This window comes from Delphinapterus leucas, chromosome 15, assembly GCF_059928025.1.
Source record: "Delphinapterus leucas isolate spDelLeu-1000000601 "Yukka" chromosome 15, BTC_Dleu_Yukka2, whole genome shotgun sequence".
NCBI classification, from domain to species: domain Eukaryota; kingdom Metazoa; phylum Chordata; class Mammalia; order Artiodactyla; family Monodontidae; genus Delphinapterus; species Delphinapterus leucas.
Window position 1 is genome coordinate 36610101 of NC_143143.1, and position 16387 is coordinate 36626487.

Consider the following 16387-nt stretch of genomic DNA (forward strand, 5'->3'; position numbering starts at 1 on the left):
GAGAGAGCATGACGCCCCCAAGCCGTGTTTCCTGTGCCAGCGCCAGGGCAAGGGGGGTGAGAAGAAGCAACCGAGTTAGCGCCGCCCGCACGCAGCCCCGCACACGCGCAGTCCATTAGCTGCCCATAAGAGCCCCTCTGCCACTGCACGCTCCTACCTGGCTCCTGCCCATGCAGTAGGGCCCGGGTGGCTGGAGCCCCGAGCAGGCCACACCCTCCCCGCCGGGGCCTGGGAGTCACGGGCCAGAAGCCGGTCTGCAAGGCCCTCGGCCAGCCTACTGTGAAAGGTAGACACGTCCCAATTTGTGGGTTCACAAAGCCAGTCAGAGCACCAGAGGCCAGGGCAGGGGCAGCTCGGCCGAGGCCAGGAGCCAGGCTCGCACCCCAAGAGCTATCCTCCGTCGGCCTCTGGGGTTCAGTTGCCCAAGGTCACCTCCTCAGGCCTGAAGGGGCTAGGAGGGCCTGTCTGGCTCAGGAACAGAGCTCAGCCATGAAAGCGCGAGACAGTGGGGGTTCCCGCTGGCAAAGCAAATGCATTCGGCACCAATGTCCTCATGCGAGTCAGGGCCCTGCACCCAGAGGGCGACGAGAGGCTGAGGTGCCATCATGGAGGGGTGAGCGGATGAGGGACGATGAGTCAGCATCTAGGGGGCAGAGTGGTGCTCTGCAGCAAACACCGCTTTCCTTAAAGAGACGCATGAATACCTGCCCAGGAAATGCTCCTATGCAGCTTTCCTTGGCAACTGGACTGGTACAGGGAGGAGAAAGAGGCCACTGCAAGGGAAACCGTGAGCGGCCAGTCAGCAGAAGGAGAGACTACGCACAGGTCGAGCAGAGAACACAGGCACCACTAGTCCTGCACAGACCCAGAGCCTGGAGAGAGAGAGGGGAGGGCCAGCGATCGGCTGGAGGGGCGGGTGTGGCACACACGGGTCCCAGCTCTCCAAGCTGCTTGAGCGGACATCTGGCGGGAGTGCATCCCCTCCTTCTCATGAGTAGAGGTCCTCAGCCTCTAAGTGTCATCTGGCCACAGGGAAGGCCGGGGGTTGAAGGACAGCATGGGCCCAGCTGGGCAGGGCCATGAGAGCGCAGGCAGGCGCAGGCAGGCTCAGGTGTGCTCGGCGCATCCAAACCCAAACCCAAACCCAAACCCAAGCAGAAGTGTGGCAGCCTCCTGGAACCCTTGGCACCAGGCACCCCGAGGAGGGTGCAGAACCAAGGCCTCGCTTGGCCCTGCCCGTGTCCACCCCATGAGTAGGGCCAGCTGAGCAGGGCCTTGAGCCCACCGATTCATGGTACCGCGCCTCCAAAGAAGGTCGCCCCTGCAGGAGCAGTCCCCGCTCTCTGGAGATGGGCATCCCCCCACGGCCAGCCTTCTCCCAATGCCTGAGGCTGGCAGCACCAAGGCTCAGGACCCCACCCCAGGCGCATCTGCCATCAGACAGGGCACACCACGTGGGCGAGAGGCCGGCACTCACCTGTGTTAGAGCGTGGGGGTGGGGGGGGCTTGGCTGAGCCGGCCGCCGGCACCGACAGCGACTTGTACAGGGCCGTGTCGCGACGCTCCTTGAAGCGCTCAGCGGCCATTAGGGCATTGGACAGCTCCTGCAGGGGCGTGTTGTTGATGTCCGAGGAGAAGGGACTGAGTGGGTTCTCCAGGCTCATCAGCCAGCTGGTGTTTCCTGCAGAGGGGCAGCCAGCACCCCACAGGGCTCAGGGCTCGGGCCCAGCGCATCCGAACAGCCATCCCCTCCCGGACCTCCCCAGGCAGCCCCAGCCACGCTGGCCTTTAGGGAACATGCCTCGTGCTCCACCAGGGAGTAATGGTGGGGGGACCAGGCAAGGCACGCCCCTGGCCTTGCCCTGACGCTCCCACCCCCAGTCCCCCTGCCCCAGCCCTGAGGTCAGGGCAGCCACCAGTGGTCACTAGCCTCAGTGACAAGCACGAGGGGCCCTTAGCTCACAGCACCTGCTGCCCCAGGGCAGTTCCCACACTCAGGACAGGCTCAGCCAGGCTCAGGGCCAGAGGGGGAACAGCCAAGGCAACTCAGCGCAGCAGACTCCTCCCCAAAGGGGGGTTCTGGGTGGGGCTCAGAGAGGCTTCTAGGCTCTGTCCACTCTCCCCTCCAGGCCCAGAGGACCACGCTTGGACTTGACCTTCCTCACTGAGCAGCCTCACATCCCAGCATCTCATCTGACCTCAGTCCACCTCCTCCCAGCCCACCTGGTTTCCTGCCTCCCCCACAGCCATTCCCTCACAGGAACCGGGAGGACTGGGCTAACACACACGAGGAGCCTCTCCCTGCCCCGACCCCCATGGCCCCACGGCCCAGCACGCAAGGCCTCCATGGGGCCAGCACCCCATCCCTCTCCTCACCACTCGGTCACCACTGGCCCCACACTGCACCTGAGATTCCTCCCAGGCTCTGAGCCTTGGCTGAAATGGCCCTGTCGTGGACTGAGTTGTGTCCCCCCAAATTCACGTGTTGGAGCCCTAACCTCTGGGACCTCAGAAAACGACTGCGTTTGGAAACAGGCTCTTTAAAGCGGTGATTAAAGTAAAATAAGACCGCACAGATGGACCCTAATCCATTCTGACTGGTGTCCTTAAAACAAGATTAAGACACAGAGGGACAACCGCATGAGGATGCAGTGAGGAGACGGCCGTCTAAAAGCCAAGGAGAGAGGCCATAGGAGAAACAAGCCTTGCCGACAACCTAACCTTGCACTTCCAGGTTCCAGGGCTGGGAGGAAATAAATTCTGTTATTTAAGCTGTCCAGTCTGTGGTGCTTTGTTATGGCAGCCTGAGCAGACCAGGACAGACCCTCTCCTCACTTAGCCATGGGACCTCCCCTCACTGTTCCTCTCTGGGGACTCGGCTCAAAAGTCACCTCCAAATTGCTCCCGTGGCCCAGTCTGCCTGCCACTGGCTCCTGTGTGTCCAGAGTCTTTATGTAACTGTCCCACACTATGGGCTGACAGCGGCCCAGGACAGCTGAGCGCAGGTCCACCCCTGGGGTACCTGTGGGTCTCCGGACCAAGATCTCCGCCCAGCCCTGGGTCAGCAGGGGGACGTAAGCCGCTAGGTTTGTCTTCTCCTTCTGTGCCGGTAGCTGGGTGCTAGCTGAGGCTTTCTCGGGCTTGCTGGCTGGAGCAGTCTGTGAGCCCGGGGAAGCGGGGCTGCCAGGAAAGTGGGAGGCTGGAGCATCCAAGGCACCGACTCGAAGGCCATGGCCCCCTGAGGAGGAGAGCAGGAGGGCTGGTGACCACCACTACCCAGTGGAAAAGCCACTGGCAAGACCTGGCTGCTCCACCTGGGGCCTGGGCTGGCCAAACCCTGAGCTAGTGCCCAGAGGCAGCTCGGCCATCCCCAGGCATGGCCCTCTTCCAGTGTCAGTGTCGGCCCTGGCGGACCCAGGGCAGCAGGAAGGGCCCCCATCACCTGTCCCATAGTCAGACCATGGCTCATTTCAGCTACAGCAGAGTAAAAAGCTCAAGGGGTGAGCTGGGCTGAGGGCCAGGACTGCTGAGGGCTCATAAGAAACACTGACCACGAGAACAGGCCCCCAGCGGCAAGTAGGCCTCGTGCCACAGCTGCACAGAAGGTCATGTCCCCCCACGCCCCAACCCCGTGACAAGGGCTCACAGACAGCACTCTAGTTATTCAGAAATTGGAGCAGGCCTAAATAAAGCCAGCCACCTTGATCCTCAGTTCCCAGGACCTTCCTGAGCACAGGGACTCGCAGAGGCACCCAGGAGGGAGGCAGGGTGGGCAGAGGCTCACCAGACATGGAGCGGACCCGGTCCCGGGCTCCACGGCACACCTGTTGCCCAGCCTGGGACTCCAACTTGGCTGGTGCCTCCTTTGTCTGTCTCACGTGCACACTGGGGTCAGAGCTGAGGACAGAAGGGTCACCACAGAGCGTAACCAAGGTATTCCAGGGGCTCCAGGCCAGCATGACACTGTCTCATGCAGGCCTGGGCTCAGGACAGCCACCATCAAGGCCAGGCAGGCAGGGGCAGAAAGGTGGTCACCTCAACTCTGGGCCCCCCTGCAGCTCTCCTGAGTCCAGGCCCAGCAGAGACCGGGTCCCAGTCCCCACGCTCGTTGTCACGGTGACAAGCTTGTTCCCAACCAGCCAGGTTTTGGTCCTGCCACCTGCCAGGAGGAACTCTCCCACGGGGGACCTGAAAGCATAGGAGTGTTGGTCAATACCTCACCCGCAGGAAGGAGTCCCATGTGCCTCTCCTGCTGCCCCTTTGACCAAGTGCAGTCATAGAAGAAAAGCTAGGCCCTGCCCTCCGGCCCTGCCCCAGTCCTGGAGCCCGACTTGCACCTCTTGGGGACCGCCGTGAAGTTGGAGAACACGTATCTGGCCATCATGTCCAGACACGTCTCTGTGAGCTCCAGGTGGAGAGTTTTCAAGTTGTCGTCAGCCTGGGCCATTGAGTTCTCATCTGCAGACCCCAAGCTGGCACTCGTGAGAGATGTCTGGATCCTGCTGGAGGGAGGAGTCACGGCGAGGTCAGGGTGCCAGGTGGGGGCCGAGCCATCTACCACCGGGGCCAAAGCTCAAGGCATGCAGGTGCTGAGAGGGCTGCACTCAGAAAGACCCGCCAGGGCGTGTGGCCAGTCGAGCCACAGCTTGGCAAACCGAGTGGACACATCATCCCAGGGGGTGGGCAGACAGGGGCTCATGGGAGAGACCCAGGCCCGCTCATCGGAGCAGAGGCTTAGGAGATGGGGAGAGACAGGCTGTCCCCTCACCGAAGCGCAGAAGAGTCAGGTGATGGCTTTGTGGCAGAACAGTGTAGTCATGCAGAGACACAGAGACCACAGGACACACAGACAAAGATTGCATTCTGCCCACAGGGCCACCTCCCATGGAGGACAGGAAGGGTCTGGGCTTTGTGTGAGGCTCTTCACCCACACACTTGGGCCGCCCCGGCCCTGCCCCAGTGACCAGGAGGAGGGGCTTGTGCAGGTTTCACTCTGATACAAATTTCATACTCCCTTTGCCGAGTTTTGCTCATGATAAAGAATTTGTTGGAAAAGAGCTGAAAGGAGAGCCTCACTGACCACTCCCCAACCCCAGCTCCCCACCAAGTCAAACCCCACTTGGTGGAAGCCAGCCTGAGGCTGGAGCCCCAGTCAGGCGTCAGCAAGCGGGTAGGTCTCCGAGCTGTGGGACACTGAGGCCTGAAGGAGCTTCCAGGTGAGGAGACAGTGCAGCCTGGCCTGTCGGCACGAAGCAATAACCCTCCCCCCGCCAGAGCCCACACCTGCACCCGGACACAGCAGGGAGAAGTGATGAGACTGCACCCCTGGAGAGGCCAGGCCTCCCCTGCCCGGCCTCTCGCAGGCTGGCCCCCAGCCCACTGACCTACACAAAAGCCCCCATTCCCTCTCAGCTACAACAGAAAACAGACCTTTTCTAGAAAAAAAGCTCAAGAAGAAAGTCCACTAAAGAGAATATGAAAGAAAAGCCGAACCCTGGAGAGTGTGTCCCCACCTGACCTGCATGGGCACTGCTTTCATTTGCAAAGGCCCCTGACCACCAGGGACAGGCCTGTGGGCGCTGCCACTGGACACCCTCTATCTCACGGTGGTCACCCTGCTTTAGGCTCCCAGGCCGGCCTCTGAGTATGCTGTGCAGCCAGCCCGCACCCATACGAGCCTTGGTGACAGAATGCAACCTTTCCACCCCTCTCCACCAGGCTCCCCGGGCCCAAGGGCAGGGCTTGGCAGGACGGGCCCCTGCGGCCTGAGGGCTGCCACTTGGGCTCTCCTCCAGCTCTGGCCAGGGAGGGCGTGGGCAGGAGATGAGGTCATGCAAGCAGCCCCATGCACCGCCACCCGGGTGCTCCCGCCTGGCAGTGCCACTTCACGGGCCAAGCTCCAGGGTCTGAGCCCCCCACCCAACAAAGCCCACTACCTGCGGACCACATGTTCAGACACACTGATGCTGCGGCACCGGAAGGCATCGGCTGCAGAGCTCTCCTTGAATTCTTTCACGGGTGGAGAGTTATTCAAGCCTTGTTTTGGGGGTCTGGCTATCCTCAAACTACCGGGTGAGGAAGGAAGGCCCAAGCCCCAGAGAGCCCAGCTCCCGGGAGGGGAAAACAAGCCATTGGAGGGATGAGGAGGAAAGGTCACAGGCCACAGGGTCAGGATGGAGAGCCCACGGGTGAGATGAACAAAAAACCATGCCAGAGGTCAGTTAGCAGGGGGAAGAAACAGAAAACAAAAATGCATGAAAATACATCTTGTAAACATGACAGAAAAAGTAAGGTTTCACGCATGATACCAAAACAAAGAACATTAGTGCAAACTAAATGTGTGTGGACCGCATCGCACGGCAGATTCCAGGCTGTGCTGACCAGGCGTCCCGCCCACCCGCTCGGGACCAGGTGCTGAGGCCCCGAAGGTCATAGCTCAAAAAGAGGTCAGTTCTTAGCTCAAGGCCCCGGCCCCAGCCACCAGGACCTTGAGAGAACAGCTTCTGACTTAGGTCACACTGACGTGGTCATTCTGGAAAATGCCGTATTCCCACCTAGGGAGAGCCAAAAAAGCTTGGACAGGAAGGTGGGGGACAGGAAGGGGGGCAGCCGTTCAAATGAAATGCAAACGAAACCACAAGGCCTAGCACGGCTCTTCTCAGATTTGGCGAAAGCGGCTGTGATGAAGAAGAGCATGTCCCCCATTAGCAATGGGCTGGGCAAGAGCTCGGGGGACAAGCCACCCTGGCCCGAGGCTGGGCAACTGTGGACCCTGGATCCTCCCATCCAGGCCAGGTGTTTGGCTTCTCAGGAGTCAGCTGCCCTGATGCAACCCTGGGCTTGTTCAGCGGAGTCAGTCCCAAAACCTGACACCCTAGAACTAGCACCTCAATCTCCAACTCAGCAAATCTGTACTCGCCTGTCACCCAGGCAGGATTGGCCACGACCCAGCACGCAGGCTCCACAACACCGCAGGCCACAGCAACCGGCTTGCTGAGGAGCAGCGCTGGCCTCTCCAGCCACGTGTGGGGCGTTCGCAGCCTTCTCAGGCCCCGCCCTGCTTCACAACCCCAGGGCACCTTGGAGCCCAGCACGGTCTGCGCAGGGCATGCCCTCAGTCCCAGCCCGTACGCACCATGCTGGCCACAGGCCACAGCTTGCGGGCCTGCCCTGCCCCACTGACACCAGGTCCGCCCACACAGGCCCCGCACCTCTTGGGCCTCTCGTTGAGACTGGTGCTCCGTGCTCTAAAGCTGTCCTTTTCGGGGGTGTCATCAAAAGACAGGAGAACGTTGGAGCGCAGACCCTGGCAGAGTGGAGCAGACCTGAGCCGCAGGCCAGAAGGTACTGGCCCTCCAGGCACCCACAGGCTTCTTCCCTCCACACCTGCCAGCCCAGGTACACTGTGAGCCTGGGAAGAGCTACAGGCCCAGGACAAGGGTGGCAGAATTGTGTCCCAGTGGCGCCCCACCTCTCTCTCCCCTGCCCATCACCCTGATCCAGCCATGGTGAGCCAGCGGCAAAGCAGGTCCCGAACCTAACAAGGGACGCGGCCTCCGCTGGCTTACCTTAGTGATATAAGGAACAAAATCTTTCCGGAAGGGCAGGCGGCACCTAATGAACCACATGGCTATGACGTGATGGGCCAGGCACACAATGTACTGATTGAACCTGCGACAAGAAGAAAAGAGAAGTGCTGGAGGTCCAGCGTGGCACCCGAGGGAAATGAGCCAGGAGCTGGGGGTGCAGATCAGAGGTGCTATGGCCACAGGGAGCCTGTGTGGCTTTCTACTCCGAGAGGCCTGGCCTCCAGCAAGCAGAGGCCTCCAGCTGGCCTGGGCCACAACCAGGAGGGGTAGGGTCTCACAGGGATACACGGCAGCACTTACTTGGAGGGGTTGGTATACGGCAGGGAGATGGCAAACACACTGGCGTACTGCTCTGCTGCAAAGTTCCTGTAGAGCTGAGGTAGCCTGGCCAGAGCTGCAACACCAAGAGACAGCCAGTGAGGGAGCCCAGACGGGCCTGGCAAAGACGGGCCCACGGCCACAGCAGGGCAGGGGTTGCTAGAGTCTTGTGCTCTGTGTCTAAAAAGCCAGTGCAGCTACTCCGACCCAAGAAGGCGGCAAAGCAGTGAAGGTCACAACCCACCCAAACAGGACCTTCCCCTGCCCCTGGGCCTCGGCTCTCTACTCCAAGGGCTGGCAAACTATGGTCCCCAGGCTCAATCCAGCCAGTGGCCTCACTTTATGACCTGTGAGCTAAGAATGATTTCTACCTTTTCAAAAAGTTGTAAGCAAAAAGAACAGGCAGCCAAGGCATATCACACGTGGCCCTTTACAGAAACAAAGCCCTGCCCTGCTCCTGTTGTCCACATGACTGAGGGCCTGCTGAGGGCCAGACATGCATGAGGTACTGGGAAGGGGCGAGTGGGGCACCCCGAGCTCCTGGACGTCACAACCTGAGGGGTGAGTAGAGCCCCTCCAAGTTGTAGTGTGTGCTGAGGGGGGACAGAGAGGAGGCTCTAAGAGCCAGGCCGAGTAGGGACCAAGGTCAGGCAACAGAAGGCTCTGTGCCATTTAAACTGACACTGAAGGGAGGAAAGAAGCCAGCCACTCGAAGGCCAAGAAGGAAAGCGTTCAAAGCACAGGGGCAGAAGGTACAAAGGCCCTGAGGCAGCAAAGGGTGGCCCACGGAGCACAGCGTGCAGGCAGCCAAGGTGAGGTCTGAGAAGGCAGCACAAGTTACTTCAGGCAAGGCACAGCCCCAAACTCAAGGTCCACCTCACTCACACACACCCAGATACACATGTGCGAAGCCACAGATGCTTACTCGACAGGAACTCGAGGAGTGGAATGGCCATGCTGGCCGTGGCTGAGATGTGCGTGAGCTTCACGACCAGGACAGGCAGCGCCTTGATGATGATGTCAGGCATCTCCACGCTGCAGATGGCCAGGGCCACCACGCACTGGCTGGCGCAGCGGTAGATGAGGCCTTGCTCCAGGCAGTACACCATCTCCCGCTGTGGGACAACACGGATGCCTCAGACCAGGCCCACCACAGGCTGGCCCTCTGTGCCCCGTCCCTGCCCATAGAGAGCCGTTCTGGTGAGCCAGGGCCTGGTCTCCCCTCTCCCACTCCAGAATGTTCTATAGAGGAGAAAACGAAGACTCAGAAAGGCCAAGTGCCTTATCCCAGGTCTCAGGTGCCTAAGCGGCAGAGCCACCAGCAGCTGACCCCACCTGAGCCAAGGGGACAGCAAAGCTGGTCTGGTCAAGGTCTTCCTGACACCTCCCCACACCCCCACAATGGTGGGGTCCCACGTCCCCAGCCCACCCTGGAGCCAGGACATGCTAGGCTCATCACCCCCTTGGTTCTGGAATCCCCAACTGATTGGCCTTTCAGCAAGGGGAGGATCTGCCTAACACAGCATGGCCGCCGGGCCCACACCAACCCTGGACAGAGTCCCCCATGAAGATGGCTCAGCTGTGCCCAGCAGGAGACAAGTGCCATCTCAGGCCACAGCCTCGGGCAAACCACCTGGTAGCTTAAGGCCCTGTGGATGATTGTGATTTCCTGCAGCCAGCCCCACCCCTCAGAAACACTTTGGGCCTTGAGGGCGCTCGGGGAACCCCAGTGAGAGCCAGGCCAGGCCACACAGGAGGAGCTGGAGCTCACACTCACCCCAGGAGTTGGGGTGGGCAGTGAGGTGGGGGATGGCAAGTCGAGTGTGAGTTTCCAAGCACTTTGATCAAGAGCATGGGCTCACCACCCAAACAGGACTGAGTCTGAGTTTAGGCCTCTCGCCTTGCTGTGGCCTTGAGTGGGCTACCTGAGCTCCCTAAGACTTCTGTTCCCTGATTGATGAGGGCAGAGTGACAAAAGTATCAGGAATTTAAAGAGAAAGTAAAGGTGATGGCTCATTGCAGGCCTCCCACCCAGCAGTGCAGAATTAAGAAAACAGGCATTACTGCGTGTGCTTGTTGCACCTGATGACAGAGTTGGAGGTAGGCGGAGGGGGGGCCCTCTGCCCGGCTGCTATGCCTCTCAAAACAGGCTCGGCGCCACCAAGCGTCTCAGCACCTATCCTAACACTGTAGCAAGGACAAGCCAGGCAAAGCTCCTTAGAAAGAAAATGGCACTGCATATGTGTGGAGGGGGGATATTCAAGCATTTCATTAAGCCCACTCCTCCCTGAGACAACTCAGGAGCACCAGTGAGTTCAAACGTCCGCGGTTCCAGGCTGGGCCAGCTGGCAGGGGTGCACTGGCCACATAGGGAAGCAGAGCCAGATGCCCTCGCCCTGGCCCAATAGCCACCCGTTAGGAGGAAAACGCTGGGCCCCTTTGGCTGAAGCAAGCATCCTGGGGACCAGGCTTTCAAAGCTCAACCAACCCGCTCCCATCTGGTACCTGTCTGGTTTTGTCCAAGTAGTTATGATAAGAAATTAACGCTGTCAGCACGGGAACCACAGCGAGATGCAGGTCGGTTCTGGAGAACCCTTCTGGGGTGCTTCGGAGCCGCTCGAGGGTCTTGGGACCTGAAAGCTAACAGCCAAGGGCCAGATGTGAAGCCCTGCCCGGCAGCTGGGTCAAGCTGGGTGGCCAGGGGGCACGGGGTGGCCCCTGAGAATGTAGGCCCAGTAGGAGAAGGGGTCAAAGCCCGAGGACCTTCCTACTTCCTGTTCTAGCCAGCAGTCTGCCTTCTCAGAGAAGTGCGAGGCTGCCCACTGATCCGCCAGGGAGACAGACCCCGGGGAGGAGGAGAGGGGAAGGATTTAAGACCCTGCTCAGTCCTGCACACTCGAGCCCTTCACTGAGGCCCCCAATCCTCTGCCCGAGAGTTGGGATGGGAGGACAGGCTCCCAGAGGCACCATCTGCACTCCAGCCGGGGTCCGAGCCTCTGAGGGAAACAAGTTTGCCTCCCAGGCCTCAGTCTTTCAGAGCTGAGGAACTATGCTGTGGCCCCACCCACCACATAGGCCGCGGACCCGCTGTGCACGACGCAGGAAAGGCCCGAAGCGGAAGGCGCACCATGGAGCAGAGGGCGGCAGATAGCTGGTCAACACTACACGGGGAGGTGAAGATGAGGACCTTGTAGCGCAGAGACTCGGGCAGCTTGCTGAGCACCAGCTTCAGCACCTTCCAGTCAGTCTCCTGCAGGAACAGGGAAGACGGGGTCTCAGGGTTGGAAGCTTGATCTGGACAGCAGCGAGGCCTCAGACCTGCTCTCCTGTTCTCCACACAAGCCTGGGCCCTCAGTCCCTGCAGCTCGGGGAGCAGACGCTACTCAGAAAAAAGTCAGCCCTGGACAGCGGCCACTGCCTCCAAACGCCAGGCAGGGCAGGAGGCCCAGTGCAGTACCACCCCTCTCCTCTCAGCAGGACCTGGAACTTCTGCACGCCGGCTCCATCTTCCCCACCTTCCCAATGGTGATCTGAGGACGGCCTACCAAGGGCACTGGACCCAAGGGGCTCTGACGATGCCCGCCCAGAGCACAATGAAAATGGATCTGGAAAGAAGCTACTGTACTAGCTTAAAGAGAAGCAAGTATTCCTCAACGATCCATGAGCCCACATACCTGCCACAGGACCAAAGATGACCCAGAACCACAGCATCGAGGACAGGGTTGTGGCCTGCACGGACCTTCCCTGGTGAGCCCTCCCAATCTCCACTGGGGTGACCACTGCCCATAAACTACACCAATGGCCAGGAGTCCTAAAAGCCTTTCCCCAGATCCCAACTGTGACACGGAGACCTTGAGACTCTCACAGGAAATCTCCGACAAACCCCTTTAATGGCAAACCCCGGTACCCCCGGGGAACCTGCTACCGCCTCTCCATCCAGCTCTGCTTCCCCACCCGTGGCCCCCAGGAGCGCCCCCCAGCCTATTCCGGGCTGCCCAGCCCCACCTGCGGCAGACTGCTGACCAACCCTCCTCCCTCGTTGCCCCATTGGGGAACAGGCCCAAGCTCCTCCACCTCCCGCCACAGGGAATTTATCTCCCCTACTTCCAGGCTTTGCTTACTCCTGCCGCCGGAATCTTTCCCCTCTTTCAAGACTGCACTCACCTGCCCCTCCCCATGCCCCCAACCAGATGTGACGGCACCCCCCGCTTCAGTCCCGCACAGCCTGTTGGTGCCTCCTCCCAAGGCACACCCCATCCTACAATCCAGTTATTTGTCAATACACCTCACTCTTGTACCAAAACCACCTCCTGGAGGAAGGAACGTCTCCTCGGCTCCGCACCCAGTTTCTGGTGATGCACCACACACAGCAGGCACTCAACACATGGCTACGGAACAGCTGTGAGGCCTCGAGGCAGACAACCAAGAAACAGGCAGCGAACCTCCCAAGGTTGCCAATGCGGGAGAAGAACGGTGGCCCCCGGGCAGCACCAGTCACTGCTTGGTCTGACCTAATGCAGCCAGAGGGTCTGACCAACTCACCTGCTTCAAACACTGCAGCAGGACACGGAAGAGCAGGGAGTAGGGCAGCGAGCCGAGTCGCACGGCGGGGCCTGCAGGTGCCGGGCCAGGGGGCCCAGTGGGAGGTGACAGGGGCCCACCAGCCTTCTTCTCAGAGCCCCTCTCCGGCTCCCTGTGGAAGCAAGTGGGAGAAGCACTGAAGCCAGAGCTCCCGCTCCACAAGGCTAAGGACGGATGCAGGCCCCAAGCCCCAACCCAGGGCTGTGCTCAGGATGCCTCTGGGACCTTCCCTCAGACACAGGACCACCCCAGGGCGGAGGGCAGCGAGCTCCCCACCCCCCACCCGCCCCAGGACCCAGGACCATACATGTAGTCACAGACGCAGTAGGGGCTGAACCTCACAAGCCCGTCCTTGCTGGGCAGGCCCAGGCGGTGCAGCGAGTCAGCCCGCAGCTGCAGGAGGAAGTCGAAAGCCTGCGGAGAGCAGGAGGCATGGTCCAACAGAGAGAAAGCCGCCACCTGGCCACGCAGACCAGCGCAGCTCTCGGGAAAGGCTGCCGCGCTAACAGCAACCACGCCCTGACTTCATCGCAGACGGTGGTGCTGGCGGAGAGGCGTGGGCACTCACGGCCTCCTCCCTCAGAGCCCATGGAGGCTGTGACATTCCCACAAAAGCTGGGCGACATGGCAGCCTCTCACACCCGGGGCAACAGCGGGAGTGGACATATTGCACCTGCCCAGGCATCATCGCACGGCCCCGGTATACACAGCAGAGCTCTGCTCAGGACACTGTCGCTTCCCCCAGCTATTGGTGGGTCATTTAACTGGGGTCCCCAAATGACAGGGGGCTGCCCCATTGGGCAGACGCTCTGAAAGGGACCGGGGCTTCCATCCCAGCGCCCTCTGCTCATCCTGGTGCCAGCTCCCATGGGGGAGCTCATACCAGTATGCCCTGCCCTGCACCCCCGCTGCCAGTCACTAACAGACTCCGCGGCACCAGGGGTCTGGGGCTCCAGAGCAATTCCCTTTCTCTGCCCCCATCTCAGGCTGCCATGTGACTGAGAGGCATGCAGACCACAGGCAAAGGAAAAAGCAGCAGGTCCTGGGGAGGACGCAGCCACAGCTGGTGCTAAGGAGGGAACAGTCTGCTGAAGACCCCTCCCAGGCCCCCCGCCACCTCTCCAGTCTGCAGCCACTGCATTCACCAGGCCGGATGCAGCTGCTGGGTGCCCCAGGGAACATACCTGCAGCCGGATGCTGCTAGCAATGGGCAGGGTGTAGGTGTGCTTGTAGTGGAGCTGGATATGGCTGACAAGCGTTTCATACACACGTGTGGCGTGGCTGGCAGGCAGGGCGTACAGCTTGGTCTGCAGAGAGAGCGTGCTGGTCACTGCAAGGGCAGGAGGCCAAACTGCAGCCAGGGAGTCAGCACCTTGATGCCCAGGGGGAGAAGCCAGGCAAGCACTTTGGAGGTAACTGGCCACACCCACCATTCTTTAAAATGTACAAACACTTCAAGCCACCAACTCCGCTTCAGGGCTTCATCCCACGGGTATGCCCACATGCGCCCACCCTTGGTGAGGGCAAAAAACCAGAAACAGCCACGTATCTGTGTTATCAACAGGGAATTGGTTAATGAATCAGAGAAACCTGCCCAATGGCACACAACACAGCAACGCATGACAAGATCCACGTGCACCAACAGAGCACCTTCTCAACGCCACGAGGCAAAGCGGGAGAAACCAGGGGCAGAGCAAGGCGGGAGGTGTGCTTCGTGAGGGGTTATAAAGGGGATAATTCCCCTAGCTGCTGGGGCTGTTATTAACCCCACGGTGAGCCCGTCTCCCCCACCTCTGCAAGGTCAAGTGCACCTCCCTGACAAGCCAGGCTACGGGAGGCCAGGTGTGAGAGTTCGCAGTGCTGCCAGCAACCTGGTTCTGGGGGCAGGGGTTATGGGGTGGTGCTGGGGCAGGAGGGACCCAAGGGACCCAGCTACAGCCAAGGGTCCCCTTTGTGGTACTCTGAGCCTTGGAGGAGAGCAGTGCTTCAAAAACGTATCACTGATGTTCTTTTATTTACTTATTTATTTTGAATTTTATTTTACTTATTTTTTTATTGATATTCTTTTTAAAGAAAAAAATGATTAACAGAGTGGTGTCTCTTTGGTTCAAAAACAATATAGGGACTTCCCTGGTGGTCCAGTGGTAAATGCAGGGCACGTGGGTTCAATCCCTGCTCGGGAAACTAAGATCCCACATGCTGTGGGGCAGCTAAGCCCATGGGCCACAACAACTGAGCTTGTGCGCCTCAACCAGAGAGCCTGTGTGCCGCAAACTACAGAGCCCACGCACTCTGGAACCCACGCGCCGCAACTAGAGAGAAGCATGCGCGCTGCAACGAAGAGCTGACGCAGCCCCCCAAAATAAAATAATTTTAAAAAAACAACATAAAAGCATTATCCCTGCCTTCCACAAAAAAACAAAACACACACACAAGGGAGAGGGGAGGGAGTTGGACACCACGCTTGACAAAGCACAAGCATCTCAGGAAGGACACCCATGGACTTGGGCAGCCACTGCTCTGCTTGCCCATTTTGGTGGGAAGAAAGGAGGGAACCGAACTTTTTGCTATGTTTATGCTGTTCGCGTGTTTTAACTAGACATATATATTACTTTTTAATTACAAAAAATGAAAACAGGCTGGCCCAGGACTTTGCTCAAGTAGGAAACAGCTCAATTCTGCGGCCCCGGGTCACCAGGGCTCGATTTCCAAGTGAGGGCAACAGACCATCTCTTTTTCATTCTCCGTATAGGCTTCTGGGTTCATCCAGGCCACAGGGCTCCCCACAACCCCTCAAGTCAGGGCACAGGGAGCACGAGGCTGCTATGGACAAGACACCAAGGAGGTGCCGTCCACTTTTTATCAAATTTTAAACTTCCACACCAGATAATAAAAGTCCATCACGTATAAACATGACGGAAACTGATCTACCATCAACATTTTATGAAGTAGTTTATGAACCAGTTGATTCAAATATTACATTTTACACAATACTGATACTGGCAGGTGACCTTAAGTATAGATAACACCACAATGCTTTGCAAGTCAGTGATCGAGGGCGGTAGCCAGCGGAAGAGCCTGATCGCTGCCCTGCTGGGGACGTAAAGGGACAAGTCCACAGCTCCATCAAGCCTCAAGAGCCAGGCGGTGCCCGCGAGCGTGTGAGGACAGCCACCACGCAGGAGAGCGAGCACGACGTGGCGAGAATGATTGGGAACAGAGAATGTGTGCAAATTGTCTGACTGATGAAGGACTTGTATCCAGGGTATGGAAAGAACCCTTACAACTCGAGAAAGACAAATAACCCAGTTTAAAAATGGGTAAAGAGGGCTTCCCTGGTGGCGCAGTGGTTGAGAGTCTGCCTGCCGATGCAGGGGACACGGGTTCGTGCCCGATCTGGGAAGATACCACATGCCGCGGAGCGGCTGGGCCCGTGAGCCATGGCCGCTGAGCCTGCGCATCCGGAGCCTGTGCTCCGCAACGGGAGAGGCCACAACAGTGAGAGGCCCGCGTACCGCAAAAAAAAAAAAAAAAAAAAAAAAAAAATGGGCAAAGGATCTGAACAGACATTTCTCCAAAGAGGATACACAACCCGTCAGCACGTGGAAAGATGCTCAACGTCATTAGGAAAACGCGAATCAAAACCACAGTAAGATTTCATTTCATACCCATTAGGATGGTGATAATCCAAAAAACAGAAAATAAGAAGGAGTGTGAGTGAGGATGTGGAGAGAATGGAAGCCTCATCCACTGATGCTGGGAATGTAAAATGGAGCAGGCCCTGTGGAAAACAGCCTGGCTGTTCCTCAAACCATTAAGCAGAGTTACCGGCTGACTCAGCAATTCCACTCCTAGGTGGATCCCCTAGAGAAATGAAACACATGTCCACATAGAAACTT

At 59.0% G+C, this 16387-nt stretch overlaps 1 protein-coding gene across 11 annotated transcripts in view; it reads right to left on the reverse strand.

Moving 5' to 3' along the window:
- TSC2 (TSC complex subunit 2) overlaps window positions 1-16387 on the reverse strand; it is a 37296-nt gene that overhangs the window by 6372 nt on the left and 14537 nt on the right. For 4 of the 11 annotated variants that reach the window (XM_089896378.1, XM_089896375.1, XM_089896373.1 and 1 more), the window contains exons 17-31: window positions 13673-13795; window positions 12796-12902; window positions 12450-12600; window positions 11035-11157; window positions 10413-10547; window positions 8833-9022; window positions 7890-7983; window positions 7569-7671; window positions 7212-7306; window positions 5937-6065; window positions 4338-4502; window positions 4036-4188; window positions 3785-3897; window positions 3023-3238; window positions 1478-1681 (exon numbers count right to left, since the gene is read on the reverse strand). In XM_089896378.1, the coding sequence (XP_089752504.1) occupies window positions 1478-1681; window positions 3023-3238; window positions 3785-3897; window positions 4036-4188; window positions 4338-4502; window positions 5937-6065; window positions 7212-7306; window positions 7569-7671; window positions 7890-7983; window positions 8833-9022; window positions 10413-10547; window positions 11035-11157; window positions 12450-12600; window positions 12796-12902; window positions 13673-13795 (2101 nt within the window). Of the gene's footprint in view, window positions 1-704; window positions 774-1477; window positions 1682-3022; window positions 3239-3784; window positions 3898-4035; window positions 4189-4337; window positions 4503-5936; window positions 6066-7211; window positions 7307-7568; window positions 7672-7889; window positions 7984-8832; window positions 9023-10412; window positions 10548-11034; window positions 11158-12449; window positions 12601-12795; window positions 12903-13672; window positions 13796-16387 lie in introns of all 11 variants that reach the window. The other 7 variants (XM_089896374.1, XM_089896372.1, XM_089896377.1 and 4 more) reach the window with 4 other exon arrangements.